General features: G+C 42.0%; 1 protein-coding gene across 14 annotated transcripts in view; it reads left to right on the forward strand.

Annotated features, from left to right (window-relative positions):
• TRPM3 (transient receptor potential cation channel subfamily M member 3) overlaps positions 1–20,521 on the forward strand; it is a 618,857-nt gene that overhangs the window by 506,022 nt on the left and 92,314 nt on the right. For all 14 annotated transcript variants that reach the window (XM_075128732.1, XM_075128737.1, XM_075128735.1 and 11 more), the window contains one exon: positions 18,080–18,152. In XM_075128732.1, coding sequence (XP_074984833.1) covers positions 18,080–18,152 — 73 coding nt within the window. The remainder of the gene's footprint in view (positions 1–18,079; positions 18,153–20,521) is intronic.

Raw genomic sequence — 20,521 nt, forward strand, 5'->3', positions numbered from 1 at the left:
GAGATGTTATGATCTTGATTTCAAAACATTGCCATAGTCACTATAAAACTATACATAACATTCAGTCAAATGCAGTGTAAACAAACTGGAGAAAAATAGATTAACTTTTGTGTCTAATCTTTCAGTTATAGTAATCTAGAGTGTTGCTTTTAACAACGATGGGTTTAAAAAATCTTCAGACAAAATTGTGATTTTTAAGTTAATGACTTCCTTTTAAGACTCTCAGTGTGTCGCACTTTTGCAGAATAATATTGACAGAGGTGTTGAATGACTTCAACAATATAATCCCTTGAGTGGGTGGAGACCTCACCAACCTTTCACAGCCAGCTTTCTCCCCTGCTGCTCCCCATTTCCACATCTATTCCAGCTCCTTTCCTGCCTGACTTCCTGATTACATGCTTAAGACAAAACATTGCCTGATAAAGTGATTTTAGGTTGGTACTCAAATATTTGTCCAGAACAAACAGCAGGAAGCTATAAGGGCTTGTCCCTTTCAGTGGAGCTCACAAGTAGCATAAACAGATCACAGTTCCTTTTTTTTCACCATTTTTCACTAGGCTAGATGATGTGATGCTTTCTCAGGATGTCCAGGACTAAGAGTCCTCTTGTTACTCCCATGCCTCCAGCCAGAGAGACTTGCTAGTGCTTAACTAGGTGCCAGCTCCCCAACACTGCCAGTCTGTTAGCTACCCAAGAGATCTCATCTGGGCAAGGATAGCCCTCACTTTGTGTTGTAGGTTAACAGCAGGTTCACCTCAGTCTCAGACCCCTTTTGGAGTTTCCCTCTGATATCCAGCCCCTGTTACTGGCTACTGAGAGAAGTACCATGTTTGCCATCCCAAATGGCACAGTGTACATATCAACTTGTTTGATTTAACTGAGGATCAGCTCTTGTATAACATCGCAGCTCTGAGATATATTTACAGTGAAATCAGTCATGAGTGTATTATCAAAGGGTAAGATTTAAGAGAGAATGTGTAAGGACAATAATGGAAATAGAAAGGTTATGTATAAAACAAAATCATAACACACTTTCTAGAAACCAAACTTAACATTAACAGGCTAAGCAACAATCTAGAAGCTGTCCGTTCTCACCCAAAGCCTTCCTGCAGCATTTCCAGCCAAGGCTCATTGGGATCGCATTTTCAAGAATGTAATCACACTGCCTGATTACGTCCCCAAGTGCCAGATAAAGAAGTGTCCTTTTGCCTTCTCCTTACATATCCCCAAATCCACTTTGTGTCCCTGGAGTCAGGATGACTCTCGATTTATGCTCTGGTGTGGTAACTTCATATGGAAATATGGGGCTTCTATTGTGTTGGCTTATGATGCTTAATTTACATTTGAACTGAGGCAGACTGACAAAAATACATCCTTTGTCTGTCAGCAACCTGTTTGTCAACCCTGCCTGGAGTCACACTTCAGGAACATATTTTCTTTATAGGTTTTTACATGATATCTGTACATACATTTCACAACAATATTTATAATCGGTGTGATGCTGGCTTTCATTTAACAGCTTACATGATATTCTTTATGGATAAACACTATGAAAGCAGTGGACTAGGCAGTGAGTTTCTCAGGCCTGTCAGACGTTACTATTACAGACCAGGGAACTCCCTTGCCACTGGGCATTGAGAGGTTCTTAAGGTCATAGATGCACTTTGTGTTTGCTGAATTCATAAGGAGCAAACGGTAGGGCTCTGAAGAGGCTCATTTCAGTATAGTGCGCATGCAAGCAAACAGACACACAAATGGGCACAGGCAGGAATATATGCTGTAGCACTGAGAAAGTCACAGACACAGCTGAAGTACAGATGGAGAGAGACAATAGAAAAAAAGAAAAACAAACAAGCTTCTGCCATTTAAACCCACCAAAAACAAAAAAAAAATGTTTCACTTTCAAAAGCCTGTCTTTTCCAATGCATATGCTCTTAAAAAAAACAAAACTGTATTAACAGGAGAATAGTTCAGTCTCAGCAAAAGTTCCCTAACCCCACAGGGAATGAGACTTTCACTTTGGCTGTTTTGCACTACACTTCTAACCAGACGCCTCTGCTGCCTTATGCACTCAGAATGTGCCATTACAAAATGAGTGATTACATGAGTGATTACATGTTCATTTGGTAATAAGTAATTTCATTTACCGAGGACATGCTTGGGAGCAGAGTGATCTATTTAAATGTGTACATGCACTTTCAAAGTGGAGAACAAATTTTACTTCTCTGATCTGCAGGTTTTGTTGAACTGGAAGCTTCGGTGAGCGTGACTCCATGTACCAGAGCATTTTCAGAAGTGCGATTAAATTGCACTAGTGTAGAATAAAAGTATAATAAAGTGGCTGGAAATATTTTCTAGAAATTCAGCAACTACACACTTAGCATGAAATCTGAAAAATCCAGCTCTGGGGTTCCCAAAGCATTGCAATAAGGAGAGTTGACCAGAGCAGGGTCTGAAAATAGTGATACAGTCTGAGTGCCAAAAAGCACCATTAGCCAGTAATCTTCTAACTTTTTATGACTCTATGTCAAGTAGATAAGGTCAGACACTTTTCTTAATGACTGTTAGTCCACTCCTTCGCAAGGTTTTTCTAGGATAGATTTTGTCACAAAACTATTTAGTTAATGTTTGTAAAGCAGTTTGAGGATTTACCTAATCCTATTCTGTTGAAGTCAGGGGGAGTTTTTCCATTGATTTAAATGGCAACAGGCTTTGGCCCATAGAGCACAATTGGCCTGGTCCCGTGCCTATTGAAACCAACACAAAAAGAGTCCCACTGACTTCAGTGGGCCTTGGATTGGGCCCTCTATGCTGAAATATAGGCACACAGGGTAGGTCTCCACTGCAATATAAACCCGGCTTTTGAATTCAGGCTCAAGCCTAATCTCCCTTCATCTACACACAAATGCCACTAACCCAGAGCTCAGACCCAGGATCCCAAGGGGTGGAGGGTTTGAGCCTGAGTCAAACTGGGACCCAAAGTTCAAGTCCTATTGCTTTGCAGTATAGACGCTGCCCCACTGGACTCGTGCTCCGGGAGTCCACAATTCCACAGTCTGACTTTCTTTGTCCTCTGGACAGTCAAGTTTTCCTACCCTGCACCATGAACAAAGGGCTAGAACAGCCATATTATGGAAGGGGGCTAGGAAACTTAGGATATGGGTGGTTGGACTCAAGCCCCCATAATGCAGTGTAGATGCTGGAGCCCAGGCTGGGACCCAGGGTTCAACAATTCTTAATGTAGAGCTACAAATAAGCATAGATGCTCAAACCCTAGGTTAACAAATCCAGGGTCTGCAAACTCAAATTCTACTAGCTCTAAGCTTACATTGCAGTGTAGACATACCCACAGATCCTGTGGTGACAAGTAACATAGAAATGCACACACATGAATGCTGGTAAAGGTTAAATGTTATTACTACTACCAAGGACATTTTATGGCTGATGTAAAACCCCTGAGTATTTCAAGTGGCATTTTTTAAAATGCTGACAGTGCCTTAGCTGAGTGAATGGCACCACTGTAATATTACTCCATTATAAAAAGAGTTCATGTAAGGAAGAAATTATAGATAGTGGATGCAAGCCAGTGCCTACTAAGAAGAAACTGACTTGTGAATCGCAGGAGCGCGTTTCCAAGTTAAGGAGCCACAGGATAAGATTTAATTAGTCTCTTGCCAAAGGGAAACAAGAGAATCCCATCTCTATTTGACATCCATGAATAATGAAATTTTTTTTCTCCTCTTGCCTGTCATGTTTTCATTTACTTTAGTGGTAACCGCTGTGCTACTATAATAAAGACTGGAGCTAGGTTGCCATTATAATCCCCCTTATTTTCATTGTGTATAATCTGACAATAAAAATTCATTCCAAACTGACACTTGGCACACAAGGTGGTTGTGCCATTTGTTCTTCTAACATTAACAAATCAGTGCATCATGCTGGAATACCCAGGCACAATGAGCTGAGTTCAGAACAGAGGTTCACTCTGTACTGTGATTTTACTGGCTGTTTGTTGGCTTTTCTCTCAACCGGAGATGGATCCAAACTTTTCCAAAACTCAGAAATGTAAAGATTTAGGGTACTGGTCTCTTGTTGTAAAATTCACATTCATACGCAGATCCAAATTTTTCTACAGATCCAGGATTTAGGTGCAGCCCATCTGTTATTTACATAACTCAGATGCCAGTGAGTGATGTAGCTCATTCTTTTCTATTCAGACCATGGAAAAGATCTAATTTATTTCCTTCATAATTGTTGCATGAATGGAGACCTTTGGGGATCTTTGGAGATTTCCATTTTGTCAGACCAAGAAGGAAATCTTTCTTGGTAGGATAGATTACGCAATGAAACAGTACAAGCTATGATGCAGGTAGCCACCATCATGGAAAAGCTGAGGGAGTATCGAATGAGATAGTTGAGTCATTTGAGACAATGAAATGTGGGATCTGTTTCAGATAAAACAAAAGCTAATAGTGATGGGACAAGAAGACCCAGAAAGACGATAGATGGAAATAAAGAAGGCTGTTGTCATCTTGGAAAACATACTTAACAAAGAACATTTGGAGATGAAGTGCCTCCCTCTGGCACTTTCCCCAAAGGTTGAAATATATATTTAGTTACAGTTGTTTTAAAAAAAAATCAGATTTCAAAAACAAGTTAATGAATAAATTATCTCAGCTAAAATTCTTGATAGCTGATGGCATTATTTTGTACTGGAGCAGAAAGAGGAGGTACCATATTTATGAACTGTAAAATCTGATTTTCGGGAGGATTATGGCGGCTCCATTGAGCATATAATTTGGCAATGAAGATCTGAAGAAGGAAAGCAGCTATTCTAGGCAGCTAGTAGTTTACTGGTTGCTAGAACAACTGGCCTTTAGTCCATCAAAACATTCTGTGAGATTTCTAACATGAAATTAATTGATTCTGAATTAATGTTCTGCGTCTAATGTGAGGGAACTAATCTGTGAGGTGATGAGCACTGCAACTCCCATGAACTTTAATGCAAGTTGAGGATGCTCAGCACTTTGCAGAAATTAGATCTGAGGTACAGGCATGTAGCTAAATCTATCCCCATTCAAGGAAACACTGAAGCATGTGCCCAAGTCCCACTGATTTCAATGAGATTTATTGCCTGTTCTTGCTGCCTGTACTCACATAAGCAGGTTTTCTTTACACCAGTTGCCATACTGATTTCACTATTCTAATAAGTAAGGACTACCTGTGTAAATAAGGGGTGTAGGATCTGACTAATAGTGGTTTTCAATATGTTTTATTTCCTGCCAGTCTTATTTGGTTCTTTTTTCTCCTGGAGACACACTTATTTTACTTGTTCAAAATTGTAGGCTAGTTGTAGGTCTGGGCCTGTTTTCATTAAAATCAATTTGGCTGTGCCATAGACGTCAATGAGGGCAGAATTAGAATACTAGGTCTTTAAGAAACAGTTTGTTGCAATTTTAGTTATTTTCATTTAATAAATTCCGATAAGTTTTGTGAGTGAAACTATGTGCATTGAAAAAAGAAAAAAGCAGCCATTCAATTTGCAAGGTAATCACTGTATTTTTATTACAGCAGTTGCTTGGCAACTTGAAAAAAGGGAGAGGGGAGAGAGATTCCTATGTGCAAAAGGTACAAGAATGTCAACCTGCAGTATATGTTAGGGTATGAAATTATGATGGTCTCATGAACCTGTGTTACCCCATCCCATTACTGCTGCCCCACTATTAATATTTAAAGACCAATAACAGATACTCCTTGTTAACTCAAGAAACTTTGAAGTGCTAAGTAAAATCTCTGACCCATTAATTACATTCAGTATGTCCCTTTCATTTTATCTGATATGCATTGCTCATACATTTAGTTCAAATGATGTTAGCTCATAATAAGTGGTTTTGATCTAGTAGAAACCATGTTCTCTTTTTCCCCACATACTCTGTGACAAAAATTACAATTGAGAAAATTAAACTAAACAGTTTCTGTTGCCACTTAAAGTACAGATTTGCTAATACACCCTATTTCTCTTGAGCATTAGCAAACATTTCAGGAGAGACCATTTTCTATTATTTATCTTGTTTATCTGAACTTCAATAATGAAAACTTAGGAAAACTGGTACTGTGTGTGGGTAGGGGGGAATGTTTTACATGAGGTGATGCAGAAACTGGCCAGTTATTGAAACTATAAATCTGGGAGAGTTTGGGACATTGTCGAGTTAATATAATGTGTGTTCATTGTTTATATATGTGCCCAGGCCTTTTATGGGTGCATCTTAAATAAATAATTATTCCAGACACCTTCTCTTTACCTCTTCCAGCTCCCTCATAAAAACCCAACACTTCAAGCAATCCCTTCTTCTCCTTTCCTCTACTTATCAGTAATCCTCTCATCCTCACCATCTCTGTCCTGATCTGTTTTCCTCTGTTTGTCTGTCTTTCGTCTGTAGACTATAAGATCTTTAGGGCAGGTAATATCTCTTATCTATAGCCCAGAGAGACTGCTGCACCTGCACAAAGCCCTATTGTTTACTACTTTTTATTTGTATTGCAATAGCATCTAGGAGACCTAATCATGGACCAGCTCCTGTTAAACTAGGCATTGTGCAAGCACTTTAGGCAGGGCTGTGCATGGACATAGCAGTCTATTCCCATGCTGTGTGCTGCAGGAGTGAGTCCAGTGCTTGTAAAGTGCAATATAAATTTCAACACCATAAATGTATTATAATAATTATTAACTAGTCTCTTCCAATTGCTAACTGATCAGTAGTTCAAAGGACTGCTAAGCAGCTTGGAAGGTAATAATTGATAGCTATTTTGGGGGTAATGTTCCTGCCTCGGCCAGTCTGATTTCATTATCAGTCAAAATATGGAGTATATACACAGTCACATTTTGTGATGCAAAATAATCTGCATACCCATGGAATACAAGGGTTTATTGGTGATATTTTAAAAAGCAAGAGCAGAGTCTGAAGTCTGTGGCAGAGCAAGGGAATAGATTCTGGATCTTCTGAATGTCAGGATAGTGCCCTAACACCTGAACCCTCCATCCTCTCCTGCTTCTGAAGCTAGTGTTTTCAGTTTCAGTTAAAAGCAGAGACATAGCTGCTGACTGGGTCAATTTCAAAGCAGTGCATGGGAGGAATGCAGACAAAATTCTTTAAAATAATGACATTCAAACAATATATCTCCAGTACCTACAGCTATGGGCATTTACTTCGCAGAGTCTTACTCCCTTAAAGCACCAGAACTTCAATTCTAGATCTCTTTGACTAACCCTTAATCCTGCTCATGGCTTCCATATTTAAAGCCTGCTCCAAAACCAGTCCAATTTTACAGTTCTTTAACAGGTGTGTGAAAGAGACATTATGGGCCAAGACTCTTCCAATGAAAGCCCAGTGTGGAGCTAACTTGCTTGACTTGTTTTTACAGATACATATAAAGATTTTTTCTTGCTCAAGATTGATCACCAAATGTACCACAGACTCAAAGTGAGGTAAAAACAGGAGTATATTTATTCAGGTATAACCCTCAGAGAAATGAACTACTCAAGAATATGCTGCCAGAGGGTGGCATACAAGAAGATCACAGAGCGCTCAGGTTCTAAAAGATACAGATATCTCAAACAGTACACAAATGGGCCATCACTACAATAAAGTCTTAGCAGCTGAACCTAAATATCTCCATCCATGGAAGAGAGGCCTGTTGCTTCATTGTCCTCTGAACCTTTCCAAAGAATGCACCAACCTAACAGGACAATTTCTGTGCACACTTTCTCCTGTAAATAAGTTCTATAGAAGGCTTCTTCCAAACATGTCCTGGAAGCAATGCCTGACTTTTCTAGAATAAGTGGGACAGTGTGTGAGAATAGTAACCTTCTAGTTTCCATTGCGGTTAGTAATCTGCAATATGTCTGTTCTAAACCCATCAAAATGTCTGTTATTTAGAATTTAGACTAGCTTCCAAGAGTTAAAGCTTCAATATTTTATTCACTATGCCACTCAATTCCCATTTTACCATTAACCTATTTAAGTCACTTTTTGTTTGTAGAAAAATATGTGAAGGAAGCTTGATTTGGTATATAGTCAGGGCATCTAAAGAACGCTCCTTCTCTCTAAAGCATAAGAAATAATGGATGTTCCTTTAGCATTTTAAAAATTAAACAAGATCATATTTGTTTGATATTCTGTCCCTGAGTCAATGTGATGAAAGAGGTCAGGAATTACTGTGCAGTTTTAAATGAATATTAGTGTCTCTTCACCTTACTTCCCCGGCCCTCCACATACAATTTCTGAAATTCTCAGCTCTCTGTGGAAGCACATTCCTTGTGTTTGTATTCATAAACTGTTGATTTAAAAACATGGCTTAAAGAATAGGAGATGGAGTCAGGATGTCTAGATTCTATTCCTCTGCTCTGCCACTCCCTTGTTATGTGTTCACCTTTCCTGATCTATTTAAAAAAAAAAAAAAGAAAGGAGACAACACTATGTACAACCTCACAAAGAAATGATGAGACCTAATTCATTAAGGTTGGTAAAATGCTCTGAGAGCCTCGTATGGAAGGTGCTATAGAACTGTAAAGGATTGCTGTAGGTGTTATTTTCACCACTGGTTTGTCCATATGTTCAGGTCAAAAGGGTGTGTGACAGACCCAGACCAGAGGGGTACAGGAGTCTGGTAGAAGGCAAATATACTGGCCACGGGATAAACAGTTTTCTGTTCCCTGAGTGAACAGAGCAGGGGCTGCCCTGGAGCAATCAGGAACCTGCTAGAACTAATTAAAACAAGCGAGCTAATCAAGACTCCTGGAGCCAATTAAGAACTTTCTAGGATCAGTTATAGCAGGCAGGCTAATCTGGGCACCTGGTTTAAAAAGGACCTCCCATCAGTTAGTAGGGAAGTGTGCAAGGAGCAGGGAGTGAGAAGGTGTGCTGCTGGAGGACTGAAGAGTTCAAGTGTGAAGATAAAGAAGGTGCTGGGGGAAGGCCATGGGGAAGTAGCCCAGGGAGTTGTAGCTGTCACACAGCTGATACAGGGAACATTGTAGACAGCTGCTATCCACAGGGCGCTGGGCTGGAACCCGGTGTAGAGGGTGGGCTCAGGTTCCATCCATCCCCCAACTCCTGATCGGACACAGGAGGAGTTGACCTGGTCTGTGAGAAACACCAGAAGGGAAGGACTAAATAGGAAAGGGATCTGGCCTGTCCCTGACCCACTAGGTGGGACACAGAGACTGCAGGGATTGTTCTCTGTTTCCCCCATGCTGGCCAGTGACGAGGTTAGCTGAGCGGACGGCAGGTTTGAGCCACTAGCAAAAGTGGCCAACCTGAGGGCTGCCGTGAATCTCTGAGGCAAGCAAATCTGCCAATAAGTGCTGGACCCTCCAAGGCAGAGGAGGAACTTTGTCACAGGTGGTAGCACTGGAGGGGTTAAAATGAGAAATACAAAGTTTGGTGATCTAAATTTGGACACAAATGTGTTCGGTTGAAGCGCTTGATGGCAGAAGTATAAGTTCCAGACACAGAGATGTAGCTGTAGGAGTGTTTCACACACACCCAGTCATAGGGTTGTTGATGTATCTGTGACTGTGCTGATCCACAGAGAAAACCCTCTGATTACAGAGAGAACAAAGCAAACATTCATACTTCTGTATGTTTCAGAATTTTGACTAGATCTGTATGTGTTGTGCTTTGAAGAACCATTGCCCTACATACATGAATTAGGACTTTGTTGCTGTTGTTTGTGCTCCTGCTTTTCTCCACATCAGTCTGATGACACACACAAACTTTCAGATCAGGGAAGAAAATGCAAAGAGTTCTCATGCTGTCAGGTAGAGGAAGGAATTGTAAATTTAGAACTTTTACAACTAACGTTCCAACATACTCCCCTTGCTCCTCAGCCTCTTGTCCTCCCCTCCTCTTTTGACCTGCAACCCTGCATCATTTCACTCACCAAAAATGGCCGTTGACTTGATCTGATTTTCTCTAAACACTTTACTCTCTTTCCATTGGTGAATTCTCCATTGCTGAATTCTTGTCTCCTGCAGCATCACCCACCTGCTCACCCACTCACAGCACGTTGATCTTAGCTGTACCTCTGTCCCAGACAGTTTTATACCCCCATTACATAGGATTATTAATTGCCACAATTCTCAGACTTTGCATAGCTGATCACCTTAAATGGCTTGTTTAATTAAACTCTGATTCTGCTCTAACTGTCAGGGGAATAATCAGGCAGAATTAGCTGAATTATAAATGCTAAAATGTACTGGAGTGATTTGACTATTTTATAGCACCTCTTCTAGCATGAGAAACATCAGAGTTTCAGAATACATTAATAACCCTGCCTGCTCTGCTGCAAACAGTGCTGACTTTTCTTTCAGATGTATGTAACGATACGACACTGACATACAGTTCGTGTGTTGACGAGAGGTGAGAGAAGGCACTGGCAATATATTCAAAGACAGAGGGAACAGGAACATCGTTTTAAATTAATGTTGGCTCACTATACGTTCTCTCCCCCTCACTAGCCATACTAAAATGATGGTGGAAAAATCTGAGCTCTGTCCAAAAAGATGAATAACCTGTCGTGCCTTAATATGTTGTAATATGATTACAGCCTATGGAAGGAGTACTACTGGCTTCTCTCCCTGTGCTTGTCGCTGCTACTGCAGCTTAGCCTGTATCCTCAACTGTCCCTAGGTCTGACAGCAGGCACCATAAATCCAAGACGTAAAGAATACATTTTCTCCTGTGCTTCCCGGGCTCTCGAGAGAAACAGAGTACAATGTGTTTCATCTGCTCTGCTCATACGTTATCATTTCCTCTCTTTTCAAATTGACACCAGCTAGAAATCTGAGTTGATTTCAGTCCTTCCCTCTCCTCATTGGGTAGCTGCGATTTACCACATCAGCAAAAAAAGAGTTAAAATATGTATTGTAAAAATTGGGCTGCACTGCCACGCCAGGGACACCCATTCATTCCCAAGCTCCTCGTGCTGGCAGGTGCCGCAGGCATAGCAGAAGTGTGCACTCAGGTCCTGGGGGGAAGCAGCCCTTTGCTTTGTTCTTGAGCCACTCCTAGGGTTGCCAGCAGCCTAAGTTGTCCCAGGATCATCCCTTTTTGGAGGTAGCTGTCCCAGGAAATCTGTAAGGGTGCTCAGTCAGCACTGCTAGCTGTCCAGTTTTATGGCCTCAGGATCATCCCAGATGTCCCATTTGTGTGTTTTGTATCTCAGAGGCGGCAACCCTAGCCACCCCTGTGACAGATGTTTGGAATAGTTACAACAGGTTCCAGAAGTCCCGTGATGAGAAGGAGGGTCACTGTGATGTGGTTAGGGAAGGGATTAAATAAGTCGGTGGCCCAAAGAACCTTTGCTTCTTAACATTTTACTAAAAACAAATCTATTCACGTTCCATGCTCCTGAGATGCAGAAGTTGGTAGAGGGCTATGGCTGCTACACCTAACTACTGCCGCTTCTGCTCCCTCTAGAGGTGAAATACACTCCACCCACATAAACCACATAAACTCTCAGGTTCTGGAGCAGCTGGGGAAGGGGGATTAGGCTGGAATAGTGGCTGCACTCCCTCTGTGCCAATTGTACATGGGTACTGGGGCTAGTGGACCCACATAAACATGGCTCTACAGTCCATGCCCTTGCCTATCCCCACTATGGGCTTCTGCTCCCTGCTATGCAGAGTCTGTCCAGACACCTTTATGCAGCTCTTACTGCGCCTTTTTGTGGCTGCTCAGTCAACAGACACCTGCACAGCTCCTTAGCATTGGCCTTCTACATCCAGAAAAATGTTACTCTGTACAAATGGAAGTCAGTGCGGGCAGAGGGGTCTGCTCCATCCATCACGTTGCAAGGTTGGGCCTAGTGGTGTGTGAAATCTTTGCAACAAAACTGGAACCCAGAGGGGTGGGTTTTGTTTTGGTTTTTTTGAGGTTTTTTTTTTTTTTTTTTGCATTTTGTCATGAACTCAGAAATAGATCCTTCTTTCACAAAATGAAATCACTAAGACAGAGATACTTACATCGAGGCTCACATGCCTTGGGTGGCTCTTTAATGTGTCTCCTGCAGCTGTTCGCAGCACATGATATTCAAGCACTGGGTGATTTAATTTTTAATCTATATAAGTTATTAATCAATCGGGATGCATCTACTTTGTCGTTAGTCAATTGTAGTTGGTAAAATAATAATACTTGGTCAGTCATTTTGGCTGGGGGAATAATATTTTATAAATATTTCCCCTGTCATACTGTTTAAATATGAAAATATAGCACTATAGTAAATGAAACAATGAATACACACTACTGTGGCTCTTTTGGGTAATGCTGATTGCTAATTTAGCTCCTGAATAACTGAGGTCTGAATACCACAGCACTAAGGTATAGCATTTCTTAGGGAAGGATGTGCCTATATTGAGCAACAAAATGTTTGCATCAAAAACATGAGAAATTTTTCTGTATGTATCTGCAAGTTTTCCTTGAAAAAATACCCATTTTATTGACCTTTCACTTAAAGTAAAATTGTGTGAATGAAACATTCCTTTCCTACAACATACATTTGTTGTGTATATATGTAACAAAAATTATCAGTTTGGAGTGCTTTTTGTTATGTAATATGCCTGTGTTCTATAGTAAAAATCCAGAATATTCCAGCAACACTGTTGTAAACTGAAATGTTTTAGATACTTAACCCAAATTGTTAAAAGTCCCCATACTATGCAAGTCTGGTCTGTGTGCCTTGCACACAGGCACTGCAAAACAGCAAGTATGTGTTGTACACACACACACATAATCTGGGAACTGCTGTATATTTAACTCCTGATGTAGCACGCATTCTTTTGGGGATGTAAGTCATTTTTTGAATGTTCCCTATTTGCTAGGATGCCCTCAGCTGAAACAAAACAACCTACTGTATTTTGCAGAATTGCAATGCAGCATCACAGTGAAGGCTGCTAACCAATGGGGCACATCATATTAGATAATACCTACCATGATGAGGCAGAACCACACAGAGAAGGGGAAGAAATAGGGAATCAGTCAAGGAAGAAAGGGGTTCTCACTAGGGAGAAAACAGTGCTGATTTAAAATGAGTGCTTTGGCTAAGAATTCTGGAGTCAGGGCAGTTTTTGTTCTTAACTGCTTTCTATCCTGCCCTTTCCTCTGTCCCCTTTTTACTTGGTTTCTGCCTGCCTTGCCTGAAAATGAGTTTACTATCCTGCTGGACTATAATTACAGCTGGCAAGTATCACAGTGTGCTGCGATCATTGTGCTTGTAGTGACAGTCTGGTTTGGCTCAGTGACTTCCCAGCACTCTTTCCTCAGAAGGATTAGAACACAGCTAGCTGTCTCTAGAGGTTAATCCTGGTCACATTAACATGCATTCAGTAAAATCCACGTTAGGGGGGAAAGGGACCTTCGCAGGACTTTTCTTTTCCTAATATTTTTAGGGGTGAATCCTGGTCCATGTACATGGTAGGTTTTGTGGGAGCAAAGAGGGGAGAATCCTGTCTGGCACTGCATTTATTCTCTGGCTGCTATTGTGTCCTTCCCCATCAAGCTCATATAGGAATTTGGCTAGTGGATCCACACTGTATGATATCCCATTGTTCGCCCCTTCCCTTGCCCCATGGCAGCATGAAAGGATCCCTGCAAAACTGGGTTCCATGCTGCACATGGGACCTTCCTGCACCTTCCTCCTGCTTCCTCACCTAAAGATCACTGTTGATCCTACACAATGAGAGGTACTCTGCTTTCTCTCTTATAGAGATTGGATGTTTATTCCTTCACTAAAGTCAAATGGACTGAAAATACATGTTTTGCTCTTTACGTAGAGAAAAACAAGGATGCAGCAAGGGGACTATGCATAGAGCTAGACTCAGCAATCATCCAGGTGCACATTACTACTGCTTTTGCAGCATGTTAGTGCCACCCATTGTAGGAAATGGGGAGGCTTTGCTCCTGTTTCCAGGTGTCAGATAGGATTTGGTCCAGAAACTCTTAACTGCATTATTGGACAGCCCTCCTCTTAAGGTGTTTTTCTCAAATAGGCTATTTGCTTTTGTGAAGACAAGAAAAAATGATTTAAAAAGAGAAAACAAACCCTCATTCACTTAACAAAGGCTTGTGCTGTGATTGTAACTTGCACTTGTTCTCTAGCCTCAACCTAGTTCCCAGAAGAGTCATGGCATGTTAATAAACAGTATCAGCATTTCCAGAAGATGGAAACAGCCAGCAGCAACAACAAAAGACAGCAAAAATCATTTTTTCTTAAAAAGAACTCAGGTTAACAGAGACTCAAACAGCCACCTACAAATGAAAATAATGTGGCTCAATCTAGAGGGAAAATGGAGATTTTTTTTTTCTCTTTCTACCAGAAAAATAACATGATTTTTCAGGGTCAAAAGAAACAATTGAGTAGATAAAACAGAAGTTCTCTCTAATACAGTTTCAGCCATGCTTGGAAGAATGGAAAACTGTTTAAAGATGAGGTTCAAGCCAGGTCAGCATAATGTGAAATCCTGAGTCTAGACTAGTAATTTGCTTTTTCCAGTTAGCAGATGAATGGCAATACCAGACTGTATAATACTATAAATCTTTCCCTTTTTTCCTCTTAACAAATTAAAAATAATGCAGTCTCAAGTACAGGCACATAGTACTTTCTTGAAATATAATTTAATATATATTTATTTCATTTAGCTCTGTAAGTAAATGCTTTAGAACAGTGGTTCCCAAACTAGGGGCGCTGCTTGTTCAGGGAAAGCCCCTGGAGGGCCGGGCCAGTTTGTTTACCTGCCACATCTGCAGGTTCGGCCGATCGCAGCTCTCACTGGCCGCGGTTCACTGCTCCAGGCCAATGGGGGCTGCGGGAAGGGCGGCCAGCACGTCCCTTGGCCTGCGCCACTTCCCGCAGCCCCCATTGACCGAGAATGGCAAACCACAGCCACTGGGAGCTGCAATCGGCCGAACCTGTGGGCGTGGCAGGCAAACTGGCCTGGCCCTCCAGGAGCTTTCCCTGAACAAGCAGCGCCCCTAGTTTGGGAACCACTGCTTTAGAATGTATGTTTCCTGTTTTTAGGGATGTTCGATTGCTCTCTCTTCATTCTGGTAGGACAGAAATCAAGGCTATTTGTTTTTTGTAGTAGGCTTTAAAAAAGAAAAGGCAAAGGGTAAAATCATCATAAGCCTAAGCGCCATTGAAAGGGAAAGATACGAAGACTCTTAAATCACTTTAAGCCCTTTTGATAATTTTACCCTAAAACTTTGCTAGCACCATTTCTGAGGAACTGGTAAACATTTTGGTAAGAGTTTTGGTCAGCACCAGGAAAGTTGTCAGATGGTAACTCTTAACAGGTTAATTGACAGGTCTCCATTAGACTGGTCATGCAAAACAAGCAAAAGCCACAACAGTATCATGGGGAAGTGTGTGCTCCTCAAATGACCTTTACATGCGGTTGCTCTTTAATAACATTTGACAGGTCTTTTAAAGTCGATTCCTAGTCAATGGCCTGTTTCAGAAAGGTGCTCAACAAGAGTAACTCAGATTTATTTCAGTCTGTGTTATAGGGGCTTTGCACCTCTCAGGCTCAGTGAGAGTTTTGCCTGAGTAAGGATTTCAGGATTTGGCCCTACATGCTCATCCCTGTGAGTGTGGGAATTGATGTACATCTAAACAATCCATAGCCCTGCAAAGCATATGTAAAAATCCCTAATTTATGACTACTCTCTCTTCACAGCCACTCTAAACAAATATAAACCTGGAAACAACAGTGCAGTTCATCTTTGACAACCTCATCCTTTATCTCTGAGAAGGTGAAAACAGCCCTTAGTCATGGGTATTAGGGCAACTCCTGATTCCCACCCAGGCATACCTCCCTTACCTCTCACCTCCCTGTCTTTTCCAGGAATTATTTTGTGTGGCTTCGTTATCCTTTTTGTTGTATCTCTGAGAGAGGTGATAAAAAACAAAGGAGTGACAGGTGCAGATGTATTCCAAATAAAAGCTGACAGGAACATGCAGCCCTGTTCTTTAATTAACAGCCTAAGAATTACAGCAGCTCAACAGAAATCACACTACAGCAGGGTACAAAAGTCATCTGTGCTACTGACAGTTTTTCACATATTGCTGGTCTATTTTTCAATATAGATGTATAAAATATTGCTCCAAACCAAAAGCTTTTTTCTTCAAATCTATAATTATTACCTCAGGAAAAATTTAATCTGAAGCCACCTGGTTTGATGACGACAAACTGCTGACATTGGTTAAAAAAAAGTCGTCTTGGTTCTGTAATGACTCTACACATAGTAGCCCAGCTTTCTGACATTTAATTCCGTCAGAGTCACAACTATTCAAACGTTATCCTTTGGCCACTTTAAAACAAATGGTCAGCAAGGACAGACCTGAGTTTAAACACTTCTTAAGACACCCGTCAAAGGACATAATTGTTGTCAATTTGGCAAAAGTAGTTGGGAATTCAGGACTGGAATAACAGAAGTGAGATGCATAGACAGAACTGCTTGAGGAAGCTTTCACAGTGTCTGCCCACAATACAGCCCTATTTTAACTCCTCTCTTTATATGAGAGCAATAGTCACTCTCAAGAATTAAGAGGCAAATTTATACCACTAGCTTTCATATTGTAGGCACTGAACCTAGAGCTACACAGATGCATAAGAGATTTCAGGATCAATTATCGCAGTTAGCAAGAGCCCACAGTTAAATTTGGACTGTTTATTAGGGACCCTTAACAGGGGGTGAGCTATCAGGAACTGTCATGGGAGTTGTCAATGAGCTGTAACAGGGAGACAAGGTGACACTGAGGCTATGTCTACACTACACAGCTTTTAGCAACATGGCTGTGTCATTACAGCTGTGCCGCTAAAAGTCATGCAGTGTAGCCGCTGTTTATTGGCTCTCCTGCCGACAAAAAACTTCCACCCCCTACAAACGCATTTGCAGCGCTTTCCTGCTGACAACGCAGCAAAACTTTTTGTCTTTTGCGGGGAAGGGGTTTTAACGCCTCTGACAGACAAAAGTTTTGTTGTTCAGTGTAGATAGGGAAGAGAGGGAGAGGTTGAGAGATTTAGTTTGGATCAGTGTCGCAACACACTATGGTACCCTTCAAGGGAACTGAGTGATGACAAATGAACAGCTTTTTGGAGGAGGTACCCAATGTCAGTTGCTACAGGGGATTGGAAAAAGTTGACATAAAACTGATGCTATGACATCTAATGTGTTAGTAGATAAATGGCACACAAGATGAAGTGCTTGTTGCTGCTCTTATCACAACTGGCGGGGGGGGGGAGCGTTTTACTCTTCCTAGCAAGGAGAGAGCAAGAGAGTTTACATTTGTAAATGTTCAACCCAAGTGTTAACTAGGACTTAATTGGCCTAAAAGAAGGGTCCAGCTCTATCACTATTCAGTGATGGAATTGCATTAGTTTATTACAAGATATTAATGCCTCGTCACCAGCAGCCACTCAGTCTCATATCCACTTGAGAAGTTTCCATATTTTATGGCTGGGATAGTGAAAGCACATGACCAAGCCTACCTCAGAACTCATTCTAAATCTTATTTGTGCTTTATAATGTGTAATCTGGAGTATATGTAACTAATTTGCTGCAGTCTGAAATCATGGTGCTGAGTAGGATTGTGGTTTGAATGGTAAACATCAAGGGTCATTCTCCATCAATTCTGTCCTCTGCTGATAAGCCTACTGGACCAAATTCATCCCTGATTAACTCCAGTTCAGTAATAAATTTGACAAATTAAATCTAATTTGAATTTAACAGAAGGATATAATTTCCTCCTTAATTTTGGCCCTGTAGTTCTTGCTCAAAAGATTCTGGCTAGGTTCTGCTGTATGGTCATTAATGCCATTTACTGTGGTGAATTATATGGCACAGAAATCCTATTCGTGTTAATGCCATCTAATATACTTACTGCTGTATGACTATGGTTAGATAATCACTTTGCAGCCATTGTGGTCTTTTGAGATCAAATGTTGCTGCACTGATTTAATTTCTATGTGAGCAAAAACTGAACAAGTTTCTGACAGTGGCATTGTCTTCTAAAATTACAGATTACAGTATTTCGAATGGGATCAGAAGGACACCAGGACATTGATTTAGCTATCCTGACAGCATTACTAAAAGGTAATAGAGTTTCACTGCACAGTGAGTCCATGAAAAATCCAAATGGTTTAACTCTGTCTCTGATGTACTGCAACCCTGCATTTATTGACAGCGTATAAAGTATCTAAATGGTAAATTACAGGAGGAAACAATAAGTACTTGATGCTTCAACTATTTCTCAGACTGCACAATCCAATGCATGCATTAACATTTAAAAACATCCCATTTCTTCTCCTTGATTCCTTAATTTTAACCAACAGTACTGTGTCAGAAGAAACATCAGTGTGCAAGGAAACAGAGACCTAAAGAAACTTAGGGTATGTCTACACTACGAAATTAGGTCGAATTTATAGAAGTCGGTTTCGCAGAATGCGTTTTTATACAGTCGATTGTGTGTGTCCCCACACAAATGCTCTAAGTGCATGTAGTCGGTGGAGTGTGTCCACAGTACCGAGGCAACCGTTGACTTCCAGAGCGTTGCACTGTGGGTAGCTATCCCGCAGTCTCTGATGCCCATTTGAATTCTGGGTAGAAATCCCAGTGCCTGATGGGGCTAAAACATTGTTGCGGGTGGTTCTGGGTACATATCGTCAGGCCCCCCTTCCCTCCCTCCTTCCGTGAAAGCAAGGGCAGACAATCGTTTTGCGCCCTTTTTCTTGAGTTACCTGTGCAGACGCCATACCACGGCAAGCATGGAGGCCGCTCAGCTAACCGTCACCGTATGTCTCCTGGGTGCTGGCAGATGCGGCACTGCATTGCTACACAGCAGCAGTTTATTGCCTTTTGGCAGCAGACAGTGCAGTATGACTGATAGCCATTGTCAACATAGTCCAGGGTGCTCTTTTAACCGACCTCGATGAGGTCAGGGGCACCTGGGCAAACATGGGAGTGACTCAGCCAGGTCATTTCCCCTTTAAGTTTCATCTCATGGCGATTGAGTCCTACTGCCAGTGCACTGTCTTTTAATCAGCAGCCAGCAGAAGACGATGGCCAGCAGTCATACTGCACCGTCTTCTGCCGAGCACCCAGGAGATGACGATGGCTAGCGGTCATACTGCACGGTCTGCTACCAGCAAGATGTATAAAGATAGATGAAGTGGCTCAAAACAAGAAATAGACCAGATTTGTTTTGTATTCATTTTCTCCTCCCTCCCTCCATGAAATCAATGGCCTGCTAAACCCAGTTTTGAGTTCTATCCTTGAGGGAGCCATTCTGTTTCTCGCAAAGCTACTCCCTTTGTTGATTTTAATTCCCTGTAAGCCAACCTGTAAGCCATGTCATCAGTTGCTCCTCCCTCCATCAGGGCAACTGCAGACAATCATTCCGTGCCTTTTTTCTGTGCAGACGCCATGCCATGGCAAGCATGGAGCCCGCTCAGATCACTTTGGCAATTAGGAGCACATTAAACGCCACACGCATTATCCAGCAGTATATGCAGCACCAGAACCTGGCAAAGCGAAACCGGGCGAGTAGGCAACGTCAGCACGATGATGAGAGTGATGAGGACATGGACACAGACTTCTCACAAAGCATGGGCCCTGGCAATGCGGGCATCATGGTGCTAATGGGGCAGGTTCATGTGGTGGAATGCTGATTCTGGGCTTGGGAAACAAGCACAGACTGGTGGGACCGCATAGTGTTGCAGGTCTGGGACGATTCCCAGTGGCTGCAAAACTTTCGCATGCGTAAGGGCACTTTCATGGAACCTTGTGACTTGCTTTCCCCTGCCCTAAGGCGCATGAATACCAAGATGAGAGCAGCCCTCGCAGTTGAGAAGCGAGTGGCAATAGCCCTGTGGAAGCTTGCAACGCCAGACAGCTACCGGTCAGTCGGGAATCAATTTGGAGTGGGCAAATCTACTGTGGGGGCTGCTGTGATGCAAGTAGCCAACGCAATCAAAGATCTGCTGATATCAAGGGTAGTGACCCTGGGAAATGTGCAGGTCATGGATGGCTTTGCTGCAATGGGATTTCCTAACTGTGGTGGGGCCATAGACGGAACCCATATCCCTATCTCGGCACCGGAGCACCAAGCTGGCGAGTACATAAATGCAAGGGGTACTTTTCAATAGTGCTGCAAGCACTGGTGGATCACAAGGGACATTTCACCAACATCAACGTGGGATGGCCGGGAAAGGTACATGACGTTCGCATCTTCAGGAACTCTGGTCTGTTTCAAAAGCTGCAGGAAGGGACTTTATTCCCAGACCAGAAAATAACCGCTGGGGATGTTGAAATGCCTATATGTATCCTTGGGGACCCAGCCTACCCCTTAATGCCATGGCTCATGAAGCCGTACACAGGCAGCCTGGACAGTAGTCAGGAGCTGTTCAACAACAGGCTGAGCAAGTGCAGAATGGTGGTAGAATGTGCATTTGGACGTTTAAAGG

The sequence above is a fragment of the Caretta caretta genome, chromosome 5 (assembly GCF_965140235.1).
Source record: "Caretta caretta isolate rCarCar2 chromosome 5, rCarCar1.hap1, whole genome shotgun sequence".
NCBI lineage: Eukaryota > Metazoa > Chordata > Testudines > Cheloniidae > Caretta > Caretta caretta.